This window comes from Mus caroli, chromosome 11, assembly GCF_900094665.2.
Source record: "Mus caroli chromosome 11, CAROLI_EIJ_v1.1, whole genome shotgun sequence".
Lineage (NCBI taxonomy): Eukaryota > Metazoa > Chordata > Mammalia > Rodentia > Muridae > Mus > Mus caroli.
The window spans coordinates 28,717,488-28,738,572 of record NC_034580.1 but is presented as its reverse complement, the minus strand read 5'-3'; the positions used below and the strand labels follow the sequence as shown (position 1 = coordinate 28,738,572).

At 51.7% G+C, this 21,085-nt stretch overlaps 1 protein-coding gene across 1 annotated transcript in view; it reads left to right on the top strand.

Annotated features, from left to right (window-relative positions):
• Window positions 1-3,643: 3,643 nt before the first annotated feature.
• The window catches only part of Fgf18 (fibroblast growth factor 18), a 31,391-nt gene continuing 13,949 nt past the window's right edge, over window positions 3,644-21,085 (top strand). Inside the window, exons 1-3 of the mRNA XM_021177853.1 lie at window positions 3,644-4,214; window positions 4,375-4,411; window positions 17,130-17,310. Of these exons, the coding sequence (XP_021033512.1) occupies window positions 4,183-4,214; window positions 4,375-4,411; window positions 17,130-17,310 (250 nt within the window). The 5' untranslated portion in view covers window positions 3,644-4,182. The remainder of the gene's footprint in view (window positions 4,215-4,374; window positions 4,412-17,129; window positions 17,311-21,085) is intronic.

Sequence of the window (21,085 nt, the reverse complement as noted above, 5' to 3'; positions counted from 1 at the left end):
TTTGAAGCTGCTTTTGTCTAAAGTTAAAATGGAACACCATATAAGTATGAAACAACTGCTTGCTTATGAAAAGGCAAAATTCATGTCATTTTTATCTTTTTGGTTTCTCTGTATGTAGCCCTGGCTATCCTGGAACTCACTTTGTAGACCAGGCTGGCCTCAGAAATCTGCCTGCCTCTGCCTTCCAAGTGCTGGGATTAAAGGCATGTGCCACCACTGCCCAGTGTCTATAAGCTTATTAAGCTTTCCTAGGTAGCTCACTGGATGACTGAACTCTTAATTTCTGTTTGCAGTACAAGCTGTTGGTGTAAACTACCTCTGTGTAAGAACTACAGAGCTCAGTTAAAGCAGTTTTTGCTGGAGCACAGGCAGAGATGTTAGGTTATGCAAACTGAACAAGAGTAGCTTTATATGGTGTTATCAAAACATGCAAGTACCTTGATTTGGCTTAAGGAATCAAGTTTTTTTTTTTTTTTTCATTTTTTAGGTTTGGGGCTTAAAGTGGGGTTTGGATTCTGGGAATGGGTTAAAATTGCAGGCTATCACCCAATAGAATAGTTGAGTAGTTAGAAGTACCTGATTTGTTTTTGTTGGTGGTGAGATTATTCTCCATGTAATAACCCTGGCTGTCCTGAATTTGTAGACCAGGCTGACCTGGAATTTAGATTTTCCTACCTCAGCCTGCCCAGTGCTGAGATTTTGTGCATGCCACCACACCTGGCCGAGTACCTGTTTTAGTGGTCAAGCATGTCTAGTAGCAGCAGGTGACTCACTGGATTCCACTGGAAGGGGGAAGGAAGAGTCCTGTGGAGCACTTGTAGAGGTGGGGAGATTACCTGAGGTGATTGTGATTTGTCAAAATTGATGCATTAAATTGAATGTGAACCTTAAGAAAGAATGATGGCTACCTGGTTCCTTACTAAGGCCTGCCTGCCTATAAGACCTGTTTGTTCTTCACTACTGTCCCTGATAATGCCTGTCACCCAGAAACTTTCTCACTTGTCTCACACATGAAATATTCCTACCTTTGTTCTTAGCTTCATGTTGCCAAGTTCTTTGGGCTATCTGGCGTTAACTTTGTATTCAGAACACTGGATAAAAGAAAGGTCTAGTATCTCTTCATTGGTCTTGATAATCTCGAGGTTTAGTGTATACATGTGGGGTGTGTGTGTGTACACATGAGTGTTAAGATCTACATGTGGAAGTCAAAGAACAACTTGGTTAGATTATTTCCTGTCATTACATGGGCTAAAGTGAATCCTATGGATTCATCTTATTGCCATCTCCTCCCACCGGTTTTTTTTTTTTTTTTTTTTTTTACAAACTGGGTATCTTGACTCAGGACTGGCAACATAATAGGACCACAAACAGCAAACAGCAGTGGAGTGAGTTTCAAATTAGCACTTAGTGACATTTTGAACATTTCAAAAGTCTGATGAATATATTAACACTTAACAAACTGGGCTTCAGGGTGTGGGTAATTGAAAAGAGTGATCTAATAAGTGACTGAACTCAACAGATGCTTCCAACTCTAAGAAAAGGTCTGGTTTCTACATGAAATTGAGAAGTATGAAAAGACTGGGATTATAGCTATTAGACAGTTTGCCTTTGTCTTTATAATGTACCCCCATCTCATTGTATACTCAGCAAATCTTTTGGCAGGCAAGGAAGAACATTCAAGTCTAGGACTTGACTTTTAAAGAACTATGCCATGTGTGCAGGTACATTCAACTGCTGAGCCAGCTGTGTAGCCCCTATCCCTTTTGTTCTGAGACAGGGCCTATGTAGCACCCAGGTGGACCACTAGCTGGCTGAACCCAAACATAAGCCTGAGCTGATCTGGAGCTTCTACCTCCGAGTGGCTGGGATTGCATAGAGCTGAATGCTTCTATCCACTTTCTAGTGGGTGTTGGGAATTGAACTGTGAGTCTACCAAGCTACACCCCCAGCACCAGAACTTTTAATTTTTGAGTTAATGTTCTCAGACCACCACTCAATTTTTGGGACTTGGGACTGTCTTGTGTGATGATTGAGGTCATCATACCACTGTAGGTGGGACAATAGTTACCCATTGCATTCAAAGGTAATGAAAAACTAAAAAGTACAGATAGGAAAAAATTAGTTTTAGCCAGAAGATACATGAAACATGTCAGCAGATACACGTGTAAGTGCCAGTCTGTAAAGCAAGGTCACTTTTTGGTTCAGCCCTATTTGTGGTTTGTCATTTCACTCTATTGGTTGGTTTGTTCCAGAATTTAGGAAGTTACTAATAACTGTGAGGCTAGTTCAGGCAGCCCAGACAATAGACAAAGTCAACTTCGTTTCATGCAACAATTCTTTCAAAACACTCGATTTTGCAAAGGTTTTCAGGATTTGTTTTTAATACTGCCCCCTTAGCCTCAACTTTGAAAAAGAACTGAAAGTCGCTTACAGGGAGGTCTGGTCCTTGGAACAAATACTATGTTTCTATAACTTGAGAAATAACACCACTGAGCAGCACCTTCTTCACTGTGCTCCAGCGAACGGGGAATAGCAACCGCAGCTACGGACACAAGGCTTTTAAATCAAATAATCCGAATTCCTGAGTTTTGCATTTTGAGCTCCGTTCTCTAGTTTCTTGCCCACTGTGACCTGTTTGTTTTAGCATCAGTCCAAAGCAGAACTTGGCTGACCGAGGCTCTAGACAGAATGAGGCAGGCCTCTGACAACAATATCTACATTTTGGGGTTAATGGAAGGACAGAAAAAGTTCAGGGTTGGTGATCAAGGGCAGGAAAACTAGCTGCTTAGTTTGCGAACTGAAGAGGACCTGGAGTGAGCGCTGACCAGAGTCCTGGCTACTCCCAGGCATGTAGCCAGTCAGGGACGAAGTTACAGCGACGTTTTTGAGCCGCTAGGTGGTAGCCGTGTGCTTCCAAAACCCGGGTCACCTAACTAGAGAACGCAGCTGGAATCCCTAGAACCGACCTTAGAATCCCAGAGCGGGGGAAGGGAGAGAGACGCCCCTGAGACTTTGCCATCTCCCAAGGCAAAACAGAAGAAGGCGTTACTTAGCGTAGTCATCCCATGGTGGTGGTTGTGGTGGTGCATATGTCTGGGAAAAGGCCACTATCTTGCGTGGCCTAAGGGTAAGGGTAAACACGACTCCTTTCAGTTGAGTCACCCCACCAGGCGGGCCTCGTCTGTCCTCCCCTTGCTTCCCAACTCTAGTGGATGTGAATATGAACAGCAAATGTGAGCATTCTTTGGGAACCCCGCCTGCTCCATTCGGCCAATATTAGCCTTGTGGCGGAGAGCTCCGACGGCTTCCAGCGCTCACCAGGTCCAGCTTCGTGGGTTCTGCCATGCTGAACGGCCAGTCCCATCGCCGACAGTATTGAGTGCCTCCCCTCCAACCCTGAGCCGCCAGAAGGAGGAGGCAGTGGAGAGGCCGCGGCAGGCAGGCGAGCAGGCAGGGCCGGCTTTGATGTGGGCGCGGCGCACCCAGCCGCGCTGAGCGCCCGTCCGGCCGCGCCCCGAGGGGGGAGCCCCCGGGCCCCGCATCCTCATTGTGCCGGCGCGGGCCCGGGCCCGCCCCTGGCCCCCCGCCCCCTCGCCGCCCTCGCGTAGAAAACGCCCCGGCCGCCGCCAGCGGTGGGAGGCGGCGATGCGCACGGCCGGAGAGACACGGAGGAGGAGACATGAGCCGGCGGGCGCCCAGACGGAGCGGCCGTGACGCGTTCGCACTGCAGATGCGCGCCCCAGCCTCGGAGCGCTGACCCCGGCCCCGCCAGCCTCGAGTCCCGGTTGCGGCGCCTCTGCCGCAGCTCCCGCCGTGCATGCTGCCCCTAGACTGAACCCGCAGCCCGCGTCTCGCGAACGCCCAGACGGCCCTTCCGTCCGCCCGCTTCAGTCCAGCTTCCCCGCACCGGCCGGGCTCCTCCCGCACCGCGTTCGCCCCACAGCCCCCGCGCCGGCTCGGAGGGCGCAGCGCTCCGGAGGAGCCGCGCGGGGCGCTGATGCCGCAGGGCGCGCCGCGGAGCGCCCCGGAGCAGCAGAGTCTGCAGAAGCAGCCGGCGAGGAGGGAGCAGCAGCAGCAGCGGCGGCGGCGGCGGCGGCGGCGGCGGAGGCGCCCGGTCCCGGCCGCGCGGAGCGGACATGTGCAGGCTGGGCTAGGAGCCGCCGCCTCCCCCCCCGCCCCGCGATGTATTCAGCGCCCTCCGCCTGCACTTGCCTGTAAGCACCCTCCCGGGTCTGGCCACCCTGCCTGGATGCCTGTCCCTGTGCGTGTGTGGCTCTGTCTGTCTGTCCGCCCGACTTTCTGCTGCGTGTCTGTCTGTCCATCTGTGCCCCTTCCTCGGATCTTACTGACCTCCTCTCCCTCTTTCTCCCGCAGGTGTTTACACTTTCTACTGCTGTGCTTCCAGGTTCAGGTACGTGGGCTCCTGAGAGTCGAGTCGTGTCTCTCCCCCAACCCCCTGCCAACCCCAGCGCGCTCTTCTTCGAGGTGCCGGCCGACCCCCCTTCCCGGGACCGCGCCCCCTCTCGGTGCCCCACCCCTCCTGGGCAACAAGCCCAGTGCACCTGTTCCCAGGGCGCAGAAGGGCGGCTTCGCGCGCGTCCTGCGCTGGCGGTGTCAGGCCAAGGGCTAGGAGCTACTGCTTGAGCCAGTGCAGATTGTCGCGGCCTCGGTCGGCCTCGGTAGGGAAATCTCCCAGAGTCGGAGGGCTGACTCTGGCCCGAGTGATGTGTGGGACTCCAACCTCCGACCACAGCTGGCGAGGTAGGGACCTAGAGGTTTTTATGCCAACTGTCCCTTTACAGCCTGCTTGTCCCTGCAGACAAAAAGGTTGTTTTCAGCTGAGTGGATTTTGAGTCCAGAGAGAGAGCTTTAGTTGTAAATTACTCTGGGGGGGGGAGAGAGAGAGAGAGAGAGAGAGAGAGAGAGAGAGAGAGAGAGAGAGAGAGAGAGAGACTTCTCCCCATCCTGCTGCGCTCTGCTCCACATGTCCTTGCCCAAGGTGGTGCAGCCCAGGGCTTGTTCCCTGCCTGGTCCCCGTTCGCTCTCTGTGAATCAGAAAAGGGCTTGGCGCTCAGCCTGGAAAGCACTTGCTAAAATCTGATCTGTTACTTCAGCAGCTTTCAGACTCGGGAAGGTCTTGGCACACAGACAGTTGGAATGCTCTGGCTTCCAAAGCCGTGGAAATGAAGGAAAAGGGGGGGGGGGTAGGGAGTCGACTTCAGCCCCGATTAGAACCAGACCAGGGCTGCCTCAGCATGGTGTGTGTGGGGCGGGGTGGGGGGGGGTGGCAATAAGAATAGGAAACACCAGCTGCCCAATACCTCCACCTACCTACAGCTACAAGGGAGGGGACTCAGAATAAACTGGACATAGGCCAAAAGAGGATTATCTGTCCCCTCCCCCTCTCCGTGAAAGGCAGGTGTCCTTGCAGGGCTAATGGGAAGATGCTTGGTTGTGTAGCCTTCTGAGTTCTGGAGATGCCTGGAGACCAGCACCAGCTAGAGGTGGTTCTCCCAGTTTTCTGGTACAAGGAAGTGTGTGTGTGTGTGTGTGTGTGTGTGTGTGTAGATCCTAGTTTGATCTTCACTGTTCCTTGGGACAGACATGAAACTCAGGGTGAAACCAGTTGAGACTCTGGGCTGAAAGGATAGATGGATGGACAGACTGATGACTCTTTCCTTCTATTGGCCAGGCTGGGGTCCCCAGTGACTTCTTGAATCAATACAACTGGAGTCAGTAACTTAACGCTGGCTGTTTGCCAAAGCAGATGTGACCCTATGTGGTGAGGGGGTGGGGGACAGGGTCGGGGAATTGTGGATGTTAAAGAAAAGGGCCAGTTCCAGGCACGGGCTGCCTAGTCTTGTCTGCAGCTGAATTCCCAAGCAGAGGGCAGGTTCCCGGGTCACTCCAGGGGTTCTGCTTGTCTGGCTGGGCTGAGCTTGGGCAGGAGCTGAGGAAATGGGTGTGGAGGCAGAAAGGAGCCTTTCGGTCTTGCTGTCTAATCCTGTGCATGATGGCTGCTCTTGGTTCTTCTTTAAGTGGGACCCTGGAGGGGCTGCCGGGTGGTCTTTGTGTTCTCTGATGGGAGTGTGAGGGAGGGAGTCTGGACTCTGCTTCCCACCTCCACCTCCTGGCCGGAACTAAGCCAGCATCTTTGAGAAAGATCTGGGTGGTCTGCTTGGGTTAGGTCAAGAGGCAGGATTCATGCAGGTGAGGGAGCCTCCTCTTTTCCATCCCCCCCTCTTTTGCCCCTTTGTCCCCTTCAGCCTGTAGACTTCGGAACTGCATAGGGCCGATGTTTTTAACCCCTCATCTGTATCCTTGGGACCAGCTGGGGGTGCCCTTGAAAATCACTCAGAAAACAGTGTGCAAATTTGGTCTGTCTGGAAGAGGAGTCATAGTAGTAATCCTTAGTCTTTTTTTTTTTTTTTAAAACCAAGATTCCTAAAGGGGGAACAATGAGCAGGCTCGTGTTTGCTTTTACAGTTTATAGACTGATGGAGTGGCCCTTAGTGGAAGAGATGAAGATGGCTTCAAAGACGTGGGTTGCCTGGAGTCTGCATTCTGAGCCCTGCAGGGGCAAGTTTGTCTAATGTGCGTGTTGGTGTAGTCCCGGACAAGGTGCACAGGGACATCTACAGTCGCAATGATTCTGTTGTAAGGAGAGCAGAAGGCCTTCTTCTGTGGAGGAGGGGGCCCAGGGCTTGGCAATAGGTGATCTCTGCCTGGACCCTGGCTTCATTGCACCATGCTGTGCTTCTGTAGGAGTTTTCGTTTCCTCATTTGTGAAAAGTGGCTGATAAGTTAAAGTGCCAGAAGACGTGTTGCTTATTCTTATCCACTCAGGGAGGTATCTTGGCTAACTGAAAAACCAATTTACTTCCATCCTTACTGTTTTAGGGGATTGGTACGGTTTTAGCAATGGAATTTCTGGGTGCCTCCCCTCCTCCCAGTCCTCACTTCCCAGGCCCCAAATGGATTTCCTCCACCAAGTCAGGTTTCCATGAATACACTCAATGTAGATACTGTCCTCCGCCCACCACCAGTGCGCTGAGCCCCGCCTTCACCCACGGGCCACCCTGGGAAGTGGGAAGCTGGGAATTTAATAAAACCCCTTCACCCTTTCTCCACACGACTCAGAACAACACAGATAGCTCAAATCAGAAGAATTTTAAAAATTTCCGCGGGGAGCAGGCAGCGTGACCAGTAAATTGCTTTTCTGCACTTGGCTGAGCTCTGACAATGACACCGGGCCCGGCTTTTCACGAAGCTCCGCCGGCACCTGCCTGACATTGTTCCTGCCGCCAGGCTCCACTAGGTCCTTGCCTTCCTCAGACAAGCTAGCGTAAGGCCAGCCAGTGTTGGGAGAGAGGGGGAGGGCTTCCTCCAGCCTCTTATCCCCCCTGCCAGTTCCTTGTTCTTCCCATAGAGCAACTTCCTGTCTCACCAGGAGGTGTTGAAGTTTGGAGTTCCCTTCATACTCCCGATTGACCACCCACACCTACCACCTTCACTGAAACTTAGGCCAATCCTTTTACACTGGGCAGGTTGGAGAGGCTAGGTGAGGGTGCCCTTTGGGACAAGAGGAAGATGGAAAGTTGTCCTCTTGGACGGCACTTCTAATATCTCAAAGCAACATTATTCATTGGTCCATTCTCCCGAGTTTCCATTCAGCACTTAGCCTGTTTCTTGTTGGCCCTTGGAGTGAGACTTGGACAGTCCCTGGCCTCAGAAGAGAACACTGTCAGATATGCTCCTGACATTGTAGCATCTCTTCCACTTTCTGGGAAGAGACTCGCCTAGGTGCAAGAGAGGTGTCTTAGAATTTAAGAAGTCTCATGTAGGGAAGCTGATCTTATCCTTCTTGCTTTCTACAAGAAAGTCAGGTAGGATGGGGTCATATTCCTGCTCCACACAGAGAAAGCAGATACAGAACTAGCTAGGAAAGGATTTGCTCAGGGTCATGGCTACAAGCCAAGAACTGGATTTAAGACCTTGTATTAGTTCTATCTCCCCTAGAAGGAATCCTCAAGTTTGCTAGCAGGGAAAAGTCTCAGGAGGCAGGCTGAGGGGTCTTTGGTGGGAAGTCTTGTGTAAATTCTCAGGAGGGTAGGTGAGGACAGCTCTCTCCCTGCCCCTGTCAGGAGGCTCCACTCTCCTGGGAAAGTACTGATCTTCCAGGACCCCAGAGCTAGAGGTGAATTCTGTGTGTGCGTGCATGTGTGTGTGCAGGCATATGTGTGTGTGTGTGGGGGGGGGGTGCTGAGTGTCATAGGACACTTAATGCTTTCTTCAAGCCTCCTTCCCAGGGCAGAGAGAGAGGAGGGGTGGGGCACCCAGCCAGCATTCCTGCAGCCAGGGAAGGTCACCCACTTGCTTTGAGATAAGAAGGTGGATTCTTTAAATTTCTTGTGGTTGGCACAGCCAGTGTTAGTGGGCTGGGGGCAGTCTGTCGGAGTCATAGGTATAGCCTCCTCCCTGTGCTGGGACAGCTCTGTGATTCTGTAGGCCCCCAAAGGGAGGCTGAAGTGGAACAGGGAGGAGTCATCTATCCCCATTAGAACTCTGTCATGTATGGGGTGTTACAGGGTGCTGGCCCCCAGGCTGCTGACAGCAGCTCAAGCCTGCCCTCTTCCCTGCGTGTCTGTCGTACACAATCTAGGTAGAGCTCACAACCAATTTGGGATTAGAGAATGCTGTAGGTGAGGAACAGGAACCTCAGCTGTACACAGTAACCTGCTGTTGGTCACACTGTACAAGGGAGGTGAAGTTAGGGATTCGACTCCGGCTGCCTGACTCCAGGGCCCAGGTTAAAAGGCATTTTAAAGGTTTGAGATTCACACAGCCTGGTTCAAACTGTAGATCTGCCTTCTGTTTGCTGAGTGACCTTGGGACAAGTTACCTAACCTCCCTAGGGCTTAGCTTCTGTAAGTGTGAAATGGTAAAAAATGCCACTCTCTCTTCATAGACAAAAACCTCAATGAAATAGTCGCTGTCTTCTAAGGGGAGGGAGTAGATGACAGTTCTGGGCTTGACTGCCATGTCTCTGGTTCTAGGAGGGGTCTCAGCTGCCTCTGTTGCCTGTTGGATATAGCAAGCTTCATTGGTGTGTGTGTGTGTTTGTGTGTGTGTGTGTGTGTGCGCTGTTCTAATGAACCTGTGACTTTAAGGTTGTTGGGAGCCCGTGGCAGACTATTGGGTAAAAGGCATGCTAACATCTGTCCCCACAGGCCAGGGCAACTGGCTTCAGGATGAGCTTTGGTCCGCTGTTACATCATGGGCCTGAGTGTGAATTTGTTCTGGAACATCAGAGGGTATGTGGCTCCTCAGGCTGGGGTCTGGCTGGCTAGTAGTTCTTACACTGACATCCAAGTGACATTTAAAATGTTGCCATGTTGATGATGGGCAGAGACACTGCACTGGTGAGCTGAGGGCCACCAAATGAAGACCTCAGGGGTGCATGATGAGCCTCTATATTGGCTCAGTTAACCCTGGGCCTTTGCTCTACTTCAGTGGTCTTAACCTATGGGTCACTACCCCTTTGACAAACCTCTATCTCTAAAAATATTTACCTTATAATTCATAACAGCAAAACTACAGTTAGGAAGCAGCAACAAAATAATTTTATGGATGGGGGTCACTGCAGCATAAGGAACTGTAGGGTCATAGCATTCAGAAGACTGAGAACCACTGCTCTACTGGGTTTATCCAGTTATCCTGTTGGGTAGGAGTGGGCCACCAAAAGCTCCCATAGAACCCCAGGCACAGAGAGGCTTGGGTTTCAGTTCTGTAGCTCTTCAGCCCATGACTCAAGGCCCTCACCCACCTGCTCCTCTGTTTCCCTTATATCTGTAAAGTGGGATAATGCGAAGCCCCTCCTCAGGGTTAGTGAGAACTAACTAAGACTTATTATAGAGAGAGAGGCCAACACCCGGCAGATAATTGAGTGATTATAATTGCCTGGTCAGTATGCCATGTTGTCACGTGCTAGAGAAATTGAGGAAAAGGCGTGTTCCTTGGATGAGTGACCGTGGGTACTCCAGCCTGTTGTATGCCTGGCCTGTTGGTAGTGCAGGCTTGAACTTAGGCCCACATATCTTATTCCCCATTCAGGTAGCATGGCTTTGGGCAAGACTCTGAACCTCTTGGAGTCACTGATTCCTCCTCACTTATAAACAGGGATTGATTATACAAGTCCTAAGGCTTTGCATGGAGACACTCACTTGTAATTGGACATTGGGGAGACTGAGGCAGGATGGTGAGTCAGCTTGGGGTATATAGGGAGATCCTATTTCAAAGGTCAAAACGACTACCACAGACTCCTTAGGCATTCCCCAGGCTCACTATTAGGAATAATGAAGGTCATAGCTTGGGCCACATATTCAGTAGACACTCAAATATGGCACTGTTCTTTACTAGTCGATCATTTATGGCATACCTCCTGTATGTCTGCTTCCCAACGGGGTTTGCTCATCAAGGTTTCGGCTTACCCGTAGTGTACTATCCGAGGAGCTCCCCAGCACTTTGGCTTGCTTCCTTCCCCTGCCTCTCACTTGGCTTGGAATCTCTTGGCACTAGTCTACTGTCTTTGACCAACTGCATTCTTTGCTGGAATTCACGGGGATAGGAAAGAGTCTGGGGTCAGCTCCCAGCCCACTGATCACAACCTGTCTGGGGGCACTCACTGGCTGTATGATAAAGAGGATGGATTGGCCGCTCTGTCCTCATCATTTAATGGAGCACCAGGATACAGGTTTGCCCCTGGGGTTGCTTGGAGGGGGACTATGGTCCCTGGGGAAACCCTTGGCATAGAACCAGGCTCTTTGCCGATGTTAAGATGAATGAGAGCCCCAGCTCTCAGCTGTGGTACCTTGAGGCCTGCTTGTCCACCAGCCAGCTTGCACTTATTCCTAGAAATGGAGGGGAGGGCATATCCCTGCTGCAGGTTCTTGGGTACTGGCTAGACCTTCTTCAGTTCAGTAAGCAAAGGGCTTGGGGGGTCTGGAAGTGGACTTGACTTCCTGTGCCCACTGCCCCAATGCCAGGTACAGGGCTCCTAAGGGTTCATACCTGTATCTCAGTCCACAAGGAATGGGAACTGAGAGATGATGCTGGAGAGCAGAGCTTGAAGGACAATGACTTCTATGATGAAGGAGCCTGAGATTGGACCTGGGTCAGAACAGTCGGCAGATGAAGAGCATGCCGTGAACCTGCAGGTGACGTGTGCGGCTTGTGCACGTGTTTGTGAGGTTTTGGAGGCACTTGGAACAAGCTACCTGGAACAGCCTTGCCTGTTCAATGTGAACCTGTTGTGTTTGCTGGAGTATCACACCCAATAATGGGCTGATGGAAGAGGTCCTCATGGGCACCAAACACCAGGAAAAAAGCTTGTTTGTCATCTGGGCTTGATGGCTACCTGGTCCTCAGGGAGATAGAGTGGTGTTGAGATGCTGGCAGGGAGGAGGAGAAGGGAGAAAGACCTCGGTCCACACAGGCTCTGTCCCTATCCAGGCTATGTCCAGGATTGAGTAACTGCTCCATATTGACAATCTGTATGGAGATGGCTGATGTATGGGGAGAGGGAGGCTGGACCTTGGGCCCAGCCCCCATTCAGCAGTACCCCACCCATGCTGATGGCTTGGCGCTGCCAATCAATACATTGATAGCCCTGGGAGCTTAATGGACAGGCTGGGGGTGGGGAAAGGCCCTCTGTGGCCTCACTTTCTATCCAGGCTGCAGTGGGTGTGGGGAGCATGAGAGGAGAGGCCAATAAGCCTGAACTGTGAAGAGGATGGGGCAGGGAAGGGACTGTGGGGGGGGGGGCGTACCTTGATCCCCTTCGTACGAAGCAGGGCAATTGGAGGAAACAAATGCTTCAGAGCTGAATATGTTCAGACCTTGGCTCTGTGCACCCCAGCAAGTCCCTTGTCCTCTCTTCACCTCCCTGTGTCACTGGGAACACGGGGATGGTATAGTTTATATTTGCTCAGGCTGGGTGAGGAAGAAAGAAACTGATGGCCCCTGGTCAGTGTTTAGTGTATGTCTGGCAATTCAGTGCCAATGTGAGTTCTACTCTTGACATAACTGGCAGCTGACTCGGGTCCAGGCTACCCTTGAGGAGGCATTTGGAGCACTGCCTTCTGAAGTGGAGGAGGCTGACTTTACTGGGGTTCACTCTTAGATGGCCTGAAGTCTTGAGTTTGAACCTAGAATTTGGGAGAGCTCTAAAAGCCCTGTCTCCTGCTACTGCTTGAAGCCTGTGAGGTTTCCTCCTTGGGACCAGGGAGAGCCTTCACTCCCAGGCAGGGAACCTGGAGATGGGCATGGATATCGTGAGGCTTCAAGAGTCTGGGGGTAGGTGAGGCAGATCAATGGGACTCCATTTTCTCTTTTGCACAAGGCTCTAACCTCTTCATGGATGGCATTCCTCCCCTTCATCAGCGCATCCGTGGGTTCTGATCCAGCTCCCATCCCAAGTGCAGCTCTGTCCTTTTCCTTGCATGGTACATGTTTAGATCTTCCAGGGATGGCTACCCCAGGCACAAGCACCGAGACAGTAGATCTTATAGCCTAGATACTAACACGGGTGGGTAGCAGATGCAGCATGATACATTGGTCAAAGAATGCCACGGAATTTCACCATACTGCTTACTCATGACAGCTCTGAACTAGAAACAGGCTTGAATCTAGAATTTCCAATTTAATATTTTGGGTCCCTCGTTGTCCAGGTATAGCTGAAACCAAGGATTCAGGGACAGTGGTGGGAAGGAGGTGGTGAGAGTAAGGAAAAATGGTTGTAGATGGCAGGGAGTAGGCAGGGAGCTTGAACTCTAGATGCAGGGGTAGTTGAGTTTCAGTCTTGAGTCCTCTCCTCTCTAACTCTGAGACTTAGGACAAATGATGTGACCTCCCCCAAGCTCCACTTTCCTCAACTTGAACATGGGGATGATAATTGTTCCTGCTTCTGACATCACCCTGGTGATTATATAAGTCACCTCTGGTGGGTATTTAGAAAACGTGGCTGTTGAGCTGGAGAGACAGATCAGTGAATAAAGTGTTCTCTATGCAAGTGTGAGGACCTGAGTTCAAATCTCCACAAGGCACATAAAGTTGCACTCCTATGACAGCACAGGAGGTGGACTAGGAGGGTATCAGGAGCTCATGGGCCAGATAGCCTGGTGTATATAGCAGAGAACAATAACAGAAAGAGAGACCCTGCCTCAAGAGGTAAGAGGCAAGAACTGACACCCAAGGTTGTCCTCTGACTTCCACACATGCACCTTAGCATATACCTTCCCTCCCCCAAATATGCACACATGTACATACACAAAGATTAAAAGCCCCATAGCTATATTTATAAAGCAAGACTTAAAAAGAAAGAATGTAATGGCTGTGGTCACCAATGTAATTTTTCCCAAGGTAAATGCTATAAACAATTCCCATTTTGCAGACAAGAAAACTGAGGGTAAAGAGATCAAGTAAGTCAGCTGTTGTGGGTGGAACCAGGTAACCTGTAGGTTGAACAGTGCTACTTATGATCCTCTTGTCAGAGGTTCGTATGGGTGAGCTGCACCCTGGATGGAGACCTGAGGGAGATGCTAATGTGGCATGAGGAGAAAGGGGATGTTCTCAAGCATGCTCCTCAGAGCCAGGGGAAGCCTCGAAGGAAGCACAACTGGGTGGTGGGTGGCAGGGATTCCTGTGGGATGCCTTGATTGGCCTCTGGAAGCTGACAGAAATGCTTTTCATTACTGGTCAGATTATCAATAAGATGAAGGGCAGTAGACTTGGAGTACAGGCAGGAGCTGGATTCTGGAAGACTCTGGATAGTGTGCTTGGAGAGTTGGGGCCTGGCAAGTTTCTGAATAGGCAGGGACCCCCTCCCCTGAACTGAGAACACTCTAGATGAAGACAGGATGCAGGCAGAGCTCTGCCTGTGGGCTCTCTCTGCTGAGTGAGCACCCTGTTGACGTTCCTAGGTAGAGGCTTTGGGAGACCCAAAGGATCAGAATGAGATCCAAGCCTATAGTGCCCTTGTTGCTCATGCACAGCTCCTTGATTGGGGAGCAAATATTTCCACTGGAGCCCAATCTTTAGGGCGAGGGAAAGAGCGGGACTGGGAGAACTTAGAGTCTTAAGCTGCATGGATACGATCAGTCGTCGACTATGGAGGCTCCTCTTTGACCGGGGATCACCTGTGAGTGTGGCATTGAGGGAGGAGGGGCCACACTGTCTATGCATCAGGTCTTCTTGCTCTCTACAGTGTGTTGTGGCTTTTGTTCATCTTGAAGCTTTTCCACGCCTCTGATCATTGTGCACTTGGACGGATGTCAGGCGGACAGACTGCTCTTAGGCACCCTAGCCCAGACAGCTGTCATTCACTCAGATAGAAAGCAGGGACAGTGACTCTCCCAGACAAGCTTGCACTACAGGGCTCTGGTAGCAGAGCTTGGAATTCAATGTACCCATACCCAACCCTATGGTTCTTAGGGTTGGGATGGTCTCAATGTTCAACTTAGGAAATGAGCTCTCTCTGGCTCCCTGATATTCCATAGCTCTGGAAGCTGATGGGGCTAGAACAGGGCCACGTCTAGGGTCTTCTTAGCAGGGTGCCTAGAGGGAAGCAACGTGTAACCCCCATAGCATGGCATTTCTTGTTTCTGTCTATGGGGCACTTAAGCTGTTTGGATGGGAAGGGACGGAATGGTTGCTGGATAATTCCTTATTCCTGGTCAGTCACTGCTGGTAAGCACCACTGGTTTTTCCTGTGGACAAGCTGATGCCCAGGGGTGAGCCTGATTATCAGAACTCTGGGGACAATAGCATGTTCCTGATCCTACCCTGTGAGGTAATGTCAGGAGAGGGTCTCTCAAGCAGGCTTCTAATGGCAGGTAGAAAGGGCTAGTGCCCTGAGCCCACCAGAGGTTTCAATAGGCAGTCCAAGGTATCCATTCCATCCTTTCTAGAAGAGGGGCCCCATCTCTGGCAGAGACCCTAGGGATTGACCTGGTTAGAGGATGGCTTAAGTGGTGAAAGCTAGGCAAGATGGATTGTACCCCCATATCCTGGTGCAGGGCCACCCAATAGACCTTTCTGACCCTGGGTCACTCTACTGCTTCTGTCCAGTGGGCAAGGGAGAAAATCATTACTAGAGGCCAGCTTGAGGGGCAGGGAATGCCCTCTGGGGACTGGGGGTGAGGAGATTGGCTTGACCTCTAGTCAATAGGGTCTCCTGTGAGAGGAGGGGTGTTGGAAGACAGGAATACTTTGCCTACTTTCTGGGGGAGGGAACAGGACTAAACCAGCTCCAGGAATCGTTCTAGAAGGGTCAGTGGCCCCAAGTGTGGAGTCTTCCAGAAAAATGCCCTCCGGGTGTGGGCCTCCAGGATGCTGGGCCCTTTTCTCCCTAGGTGCCAGGATGGGAGGAAAGGTAGTCCCCAGTACTGTGGGCTGGCCATCGTGAGGAAGTGGAAGGAGGCACACAGTGGTGAGGTAGCTGCAGAATGGAAGTCTGTGAAGCTGCATTTCTGCTTAGCTGAGCTTCCCTTGGAGTCTGGTGTTTGCTCAGATGTGGAAAGTATCTCCATGTTGCCTTTTGGATTTAGTCTTTGTAGCAACCCCTGAGGTGGATGCTGTCTTCAAGTTCATGGTGAAGAAACAGGCACAGAGAGACCCACAGTCAAGGCTGAGAGGGATACTTGGGCAGCCAGGGTCAAGAGAGCTCTAGTGAAGGTCAGGTGGGCAACTCTTCTGAGATGGGGTCTTGTGTGCTAGCATTGTGTGTCAGGCTTGGTGAGTCCACAGAACAAACCCAGAACCCTACCCATGGTTCAGGACCTGTTCCTGTTTATAACGTGGGATGGATGTTATAAACCAGTTAACTAGCAGGCACAGGTGAACATAACTCAGTGCTTAATGGCCTGACAAAACTTTGTCTGTCATGTGCTGCTGGCCCTGCACGCTCTGGCTTTCATGGTGCCACCAGTGTATTCAGATCAGACAGACAAAAACTGAGTTAGGTAGATGGTATCTTGAATCACATATGCTAGAAAGAATCTCAAAGCAGGGTGGAGGCATAGAGAGAGGCAGGGTTAGGGCAACCCAAGGAGGCCTGTTTGAGGTAACACTTGAGGAAAATCTGAGTGTAGAGAACTGAGAAAGAGCATCAGAATAGAAGTGAGAGCACGTGCAAAGGGCTTGGGGTTGATGTGTACTAAGTATTAGGAAGGTTCCAAAGCCTTAAGGAAGGTGGTATGGCTGGCATGGAAGTAACAGGAGGAGAAGGAGGAGGAGAAAGAGGAGTAGGAGAAATAGAAGGAGAAAGAGAAAGAGGAGGAGGAGGAGGAGAAATAGAAAGAGGAAGAGGAGGAGGAGAAGGGAAGCACCAGGGGCTACCAGTCGGGTCTGGAAGCCCCAACCTCTGTTTGAGTGTGAGAAAGTCCTGAGGAGTGTGGACAGGGAGGATTCTATGGGAGGGCTTTGTTTGGTGGGTGAATGTGTTATTAGCAGGGCAAAAATGGAGCAGGCTGAGCAGGAGATGGGTGCATACCGTTCAGATGGGCAGCTGTATTCTCGGTGAGGGATAGGAATGGTGAATGTGGATACAACCTAAGAGGCTTCCTAGATTACCCGCTGATGAGGACTAAATGACTAGAGGTCCACGGAGTTAGCATGGGGGATACAGACTGGAGCTCGGGATATAGACCAGTCCCATGGTATGCGCGTGAGGGATCCCTATGGAGATCCTGGGGAGGTGGCATGCTGCCCTCTAGCCCAGTGGCAGAACTTAAGATGGCTCATCCTGTCCCTTCCCTGCTATGTGTCCCTCTGACCACAGCTCAGTGGATGTTGGGTCCCTTCCTGGTTGCTCAGGCACTCCTTGCAGTCCCAGATGTCATTGGGATAGGGGCCTCTGTCTCAAAAGGGAAACTGAGGCAGAGCATCCTGCATGTTGAGGTCTCAGAAGACAGCATATGTGGGCAAGTGAGGAGAGCTCTATACCCAGGCTTGAGTCTCAGCTTTATGGTTTCCCAGCTGCCTCAGTTGCCTTGTCTGTAAAATGGTGCCTGCCCGTAGGTAGTGCAGAGGAGAGACAAGGCTGACTTACCGTCTTCCCTCCCCTTGCATAGGTGTTGGCAGCCGAGGAGAATGTGGACTTCCGCATCCACGTGGAGAACCAGACGCGGGCTCGAGATGATGTGAGTCGGAAGCAGCTGCGCTTGTACCAGCTCTATAGCAGGACCAGTGGGAAGCACATTCAAGTCCTGGGCCGTAGGATCAGTGCCCGTGGCGAGGACGGGGACAAGTATGGTATGTGTCAGATCCAACCCATACCCTTTGCCCACACTCTCCCCTGCCTTGGAGAGCTCTCATTCAAATCCCCAGCTCTGTATTTACTGGATGCATGTTCTTGGACCCAGCATCAGCCCTCCTGAGCTTAATTTATCAGTCTATAAAATGGGGAGGCAGTAGTGACTCCTTAAGAAGCTCACTGGGGATATTAAGATGTGAATAAGAAGTGTCCCCTTACATGATGGCTTGGGTGGGAATGCCCAAAAATGAGTGGCTGCATCTTGCAACCATAGTCCTTCCCCAACCTCCCCCAGCCCCACTCCATCCCTCAGCCCATGTTCAGCTACTTAGAGGAGTAGAAGGCTCTGGTCATGTTCTCTGGATGCTCTGGGGGTCATCTTCATGAATGTGTATGGGAGTGTGCATGTGTGTGTATGAAAATGTACGTGTGTGTTTAATCTTGAACTTGTACACCCACAAGACGTGGGTGTATATAACAGCTTGGGCCATGGGCTTGGTGCCCTTCTGTTGATTCAGGAGCAGCTCAGTCCTCCTGGAGGGTTGAGGGACCTTCTACTGCAGAGGCTCATGTAAGGGACACTGGGATTCTTTCTCTTCCCAAGCCTCAGCTCCTGAAAGCCCTGGGCAGTGAACAGAGCAGACATGATTCCACCTTGTCAGATCTTTGGAGAGGATTCAGCCAAGACAGATGCTGGGCAAACCCTAAACACGCAGATATTTTAATTAAAATTGCTAGACAGGAAAGGCTCCGCACTACCAGGAGGCCTTCTGGTCCTTGCCCATCTCTGGGATGCACCCGTCCCCAGCCTCCTACCACTTTGGGCCCAGGTTCCAGAGGTAGTGGCTGGGGGCAGGGTCGTGCATGTGTGGTGAGCCTGGCAGCCTCGTCTTGCTGGGATGGTGCCCTGTCAGCCCTGCCCGTTGCCATCAGGTCATGACAACAAGACAAATAATTTCTTGGACCTTTTATCTTGGACACCATTTATTTTCCCACAGCCCCAGGGCAGGACTGACCTCATGGTAGGGCCCTGAGTGAGGCAGCTGCACCACACTGGGGGCTGGGCCAGGCTGGGTAGCATGGGCTGGGTCCCAGGCCCCGGCACCTCCAGGCCAGCTGCCTCCTCCTCGGCTTCCTGCACAGCTATTCTTTATAGTTCCTCTCCTTTTCTCCCCTTCCTGTCTCATGCCCCTTTCCATCTTTGTTTTGGTCCATCTCTGTTCCTCCCTCCCCATGGTCCCTGCTCTTCCTTGCTCTGACCACAGTGTCCCTCCTCACAGGTCCTCTGACTCTTGTTGGGGACACCCCCAGATGCTGGGCTGTGCAGGGCAGACCCAGGTGGTAGTTTTCCCTGGGACCCTCTGCCCAGTGCTGCCAGGGAAGGGGCAGCTGGCTGGCCAGGCGGGAGGAGGTGCCCTCCTGGGGTGTCCCCAGAGCTGACTCTGGCCCCTCCAGGCTGGAGAGTACAGAGAGGGGGGTCAGACTTTGGTTGAGCCATCTGTCCACACCCTGGGATGGGAGGCAGGGGCTGGGGAGGGAGCTGAGTCCCAAAGAAGCTCACCCTCATTTCAGAGGCTGCTACTGGCCTGCTGCTGACTTTCTCTGCTTCAACTGAGCCTCTCTGCAGTCTTCTAGTACTTTGCCACCGTCTCTGTCCCCATTTCTCATCTGTACAGTTCCAGGTTTAGATGAGCTGTTTACACGTGTGAGGGTCTCTGAGAGACTCTGGCTCTTTTCAAGATGTCCTCAGGGATTCATGGGGTTGACTGTTGTCTGAGCTCCTGCGGTTCTGACCAGCACCCAGGAAGCCTGCTTTGAGTTTCATGAACTAGCCTGGCTTGCTGTTCTTCTGTCTTCTCAAATTCTTGGTCTTTATCCTCTCTCTCAAGGAACATGTTTATATGATCTTCCAACCCCCCAATACCCAGGGCAGCATGGGGCCTTGCGGGCTGTCACTGTTCCATTTGAATGTCCTATTAGAAACGCAGATGAGGCTGGGAGCTCCCATCTGTGAGCCCTGGGAGAGGAAGTGAGACAATGGAGCCCGCCGAGGCTTCCAATCTAGATGATCAATACAAATATTATTGGGAGGGTGATTTATGTGACTATGTAGGGCAGGAGGATGGGCCGTTTCTCTGCACTGGGAACTGCCTTGCTGGGGGAGGGGTGGTGGGATGCAGGGGCTTCGGAACCTGCTCTGTCTTCTCAGGGCTGGGCCAGGGCACTCAGAGACTTGTGATTCCCACTTGACTACACAGCCTTGTGTCATCTGCTGAACCCGAAGTACCACAGATGCCAAGTGGACACCTGGAATCCTCAGAGCTGGGTCTGTTGCTCAAAGCTGGCTTCTGCTGGGTATAGGATCCCTGGTCTTTAGACCCTCTGATCTTGTTGCTTCTTTATGCTCATACTTTCTGGAAGATGGTTTGAGCCAAGAGTAAGATTCTTTGGGTCGGCTAGTGTGGTTGAGGCTACAGGCCCCTCTTACTGTCCTGAGTCTCTGAGTCTAATCCCATGGTCCATCTTCTGCCCACTAGTCCAAAATGCCACTCTATTGCTCAGAGACTCATGTCACTTAGAACCCAGGCTCTTGGGTCAGGCAGAGGCCTGGGATGGTTCTGCTCACTAGATGCTCCCATCCCTCCACAATCTCAGGCTGTACCACCTCTTCTTGTACACTGTGCTCCATCAGGCGTGGTGCCGGTCTTGGTCAGGCTAAGCGCCTTTCATCTAAAGGCCTAGGATGCTTTCCACCTACACAGTCCTGAGACCCAGCTCCTCACTTCACTGTCCTCTCACCAGGGCTCCAGTCTCTGCCCCTCTACTGCTGTGCCTTTCTCTTACAGTTTGACACCATTATGAACTTCCCCGCTCAGTCTCAGGAGAGGCTGAGCCTCTGGGGTTATGTGTGCTGCCCCATACCCAGGACACAGAGCCAGCCACAGAGATGTGATCAGGATGGCTTGAATGCAAGGACACCTCCAGGGTCCACCTAATACTGGGGACAAAGTAGTTAGCCCAGGACCTTAGAGCAAAAGGCTTATTCCATACTTAAGGGCTCCAGGCCCAGTGCTCAGGAAGGCCCCTCTCCCTTCCTTCCATCTGTTTGGCCTTGAGAATACCAAAATGAACAGACCTGGCTTTCCTAGGAGCCCTCTGAATGGGGTCTTTGCACCTCAGCTTAAGCATCCTATCCTCTGTCCTTGCCTCTGTCCCCAGGGAACGGTGGCCACCCACGTCTTGTGAATCTTGTGTTAAAGGGCTGTGTTAGAGCTGTTGTCAGGATTCAATAAAGCCTCTGATCAATCCTATTGATTTTTCTCTTCCTCTCTTCCTTTCTGGTAAGTCTATGTGGCCTAGAAACATCCTCAGGGACTTATGAGAAAGGGGACTCTGAGCACTTGAGCATCTGTATATAACAGCAACAGGCTAATGGCTCCAGAAAGGACATGTCACCTAGGCCACCTTCAGAGGGAAGAGAGAGAGAACTGGGTAGGTGACTTGACCTCTTGGTGTTTTTGGTGATAAGGACATTTCCTCATGGGAAGATGTTGTCTGGAGAGCAGCCAACAGCTCCCTGGTGTGGGAATATGTCAGCTGGTCCCTCGGGCTCTTCTGCACAGTGCTTTGCCCAGCCTTTCCCTGGTGTGTGTGTGTGTGTGTGTGTGTGTGTGTGTGTGTGCGCGTGTACACACACACACACACCTACTTGTGCTCTGAACCCATCCTGGGGATCTCCCTGGTACAAGGAGCTCTAACCCACCCTGGCTTTGT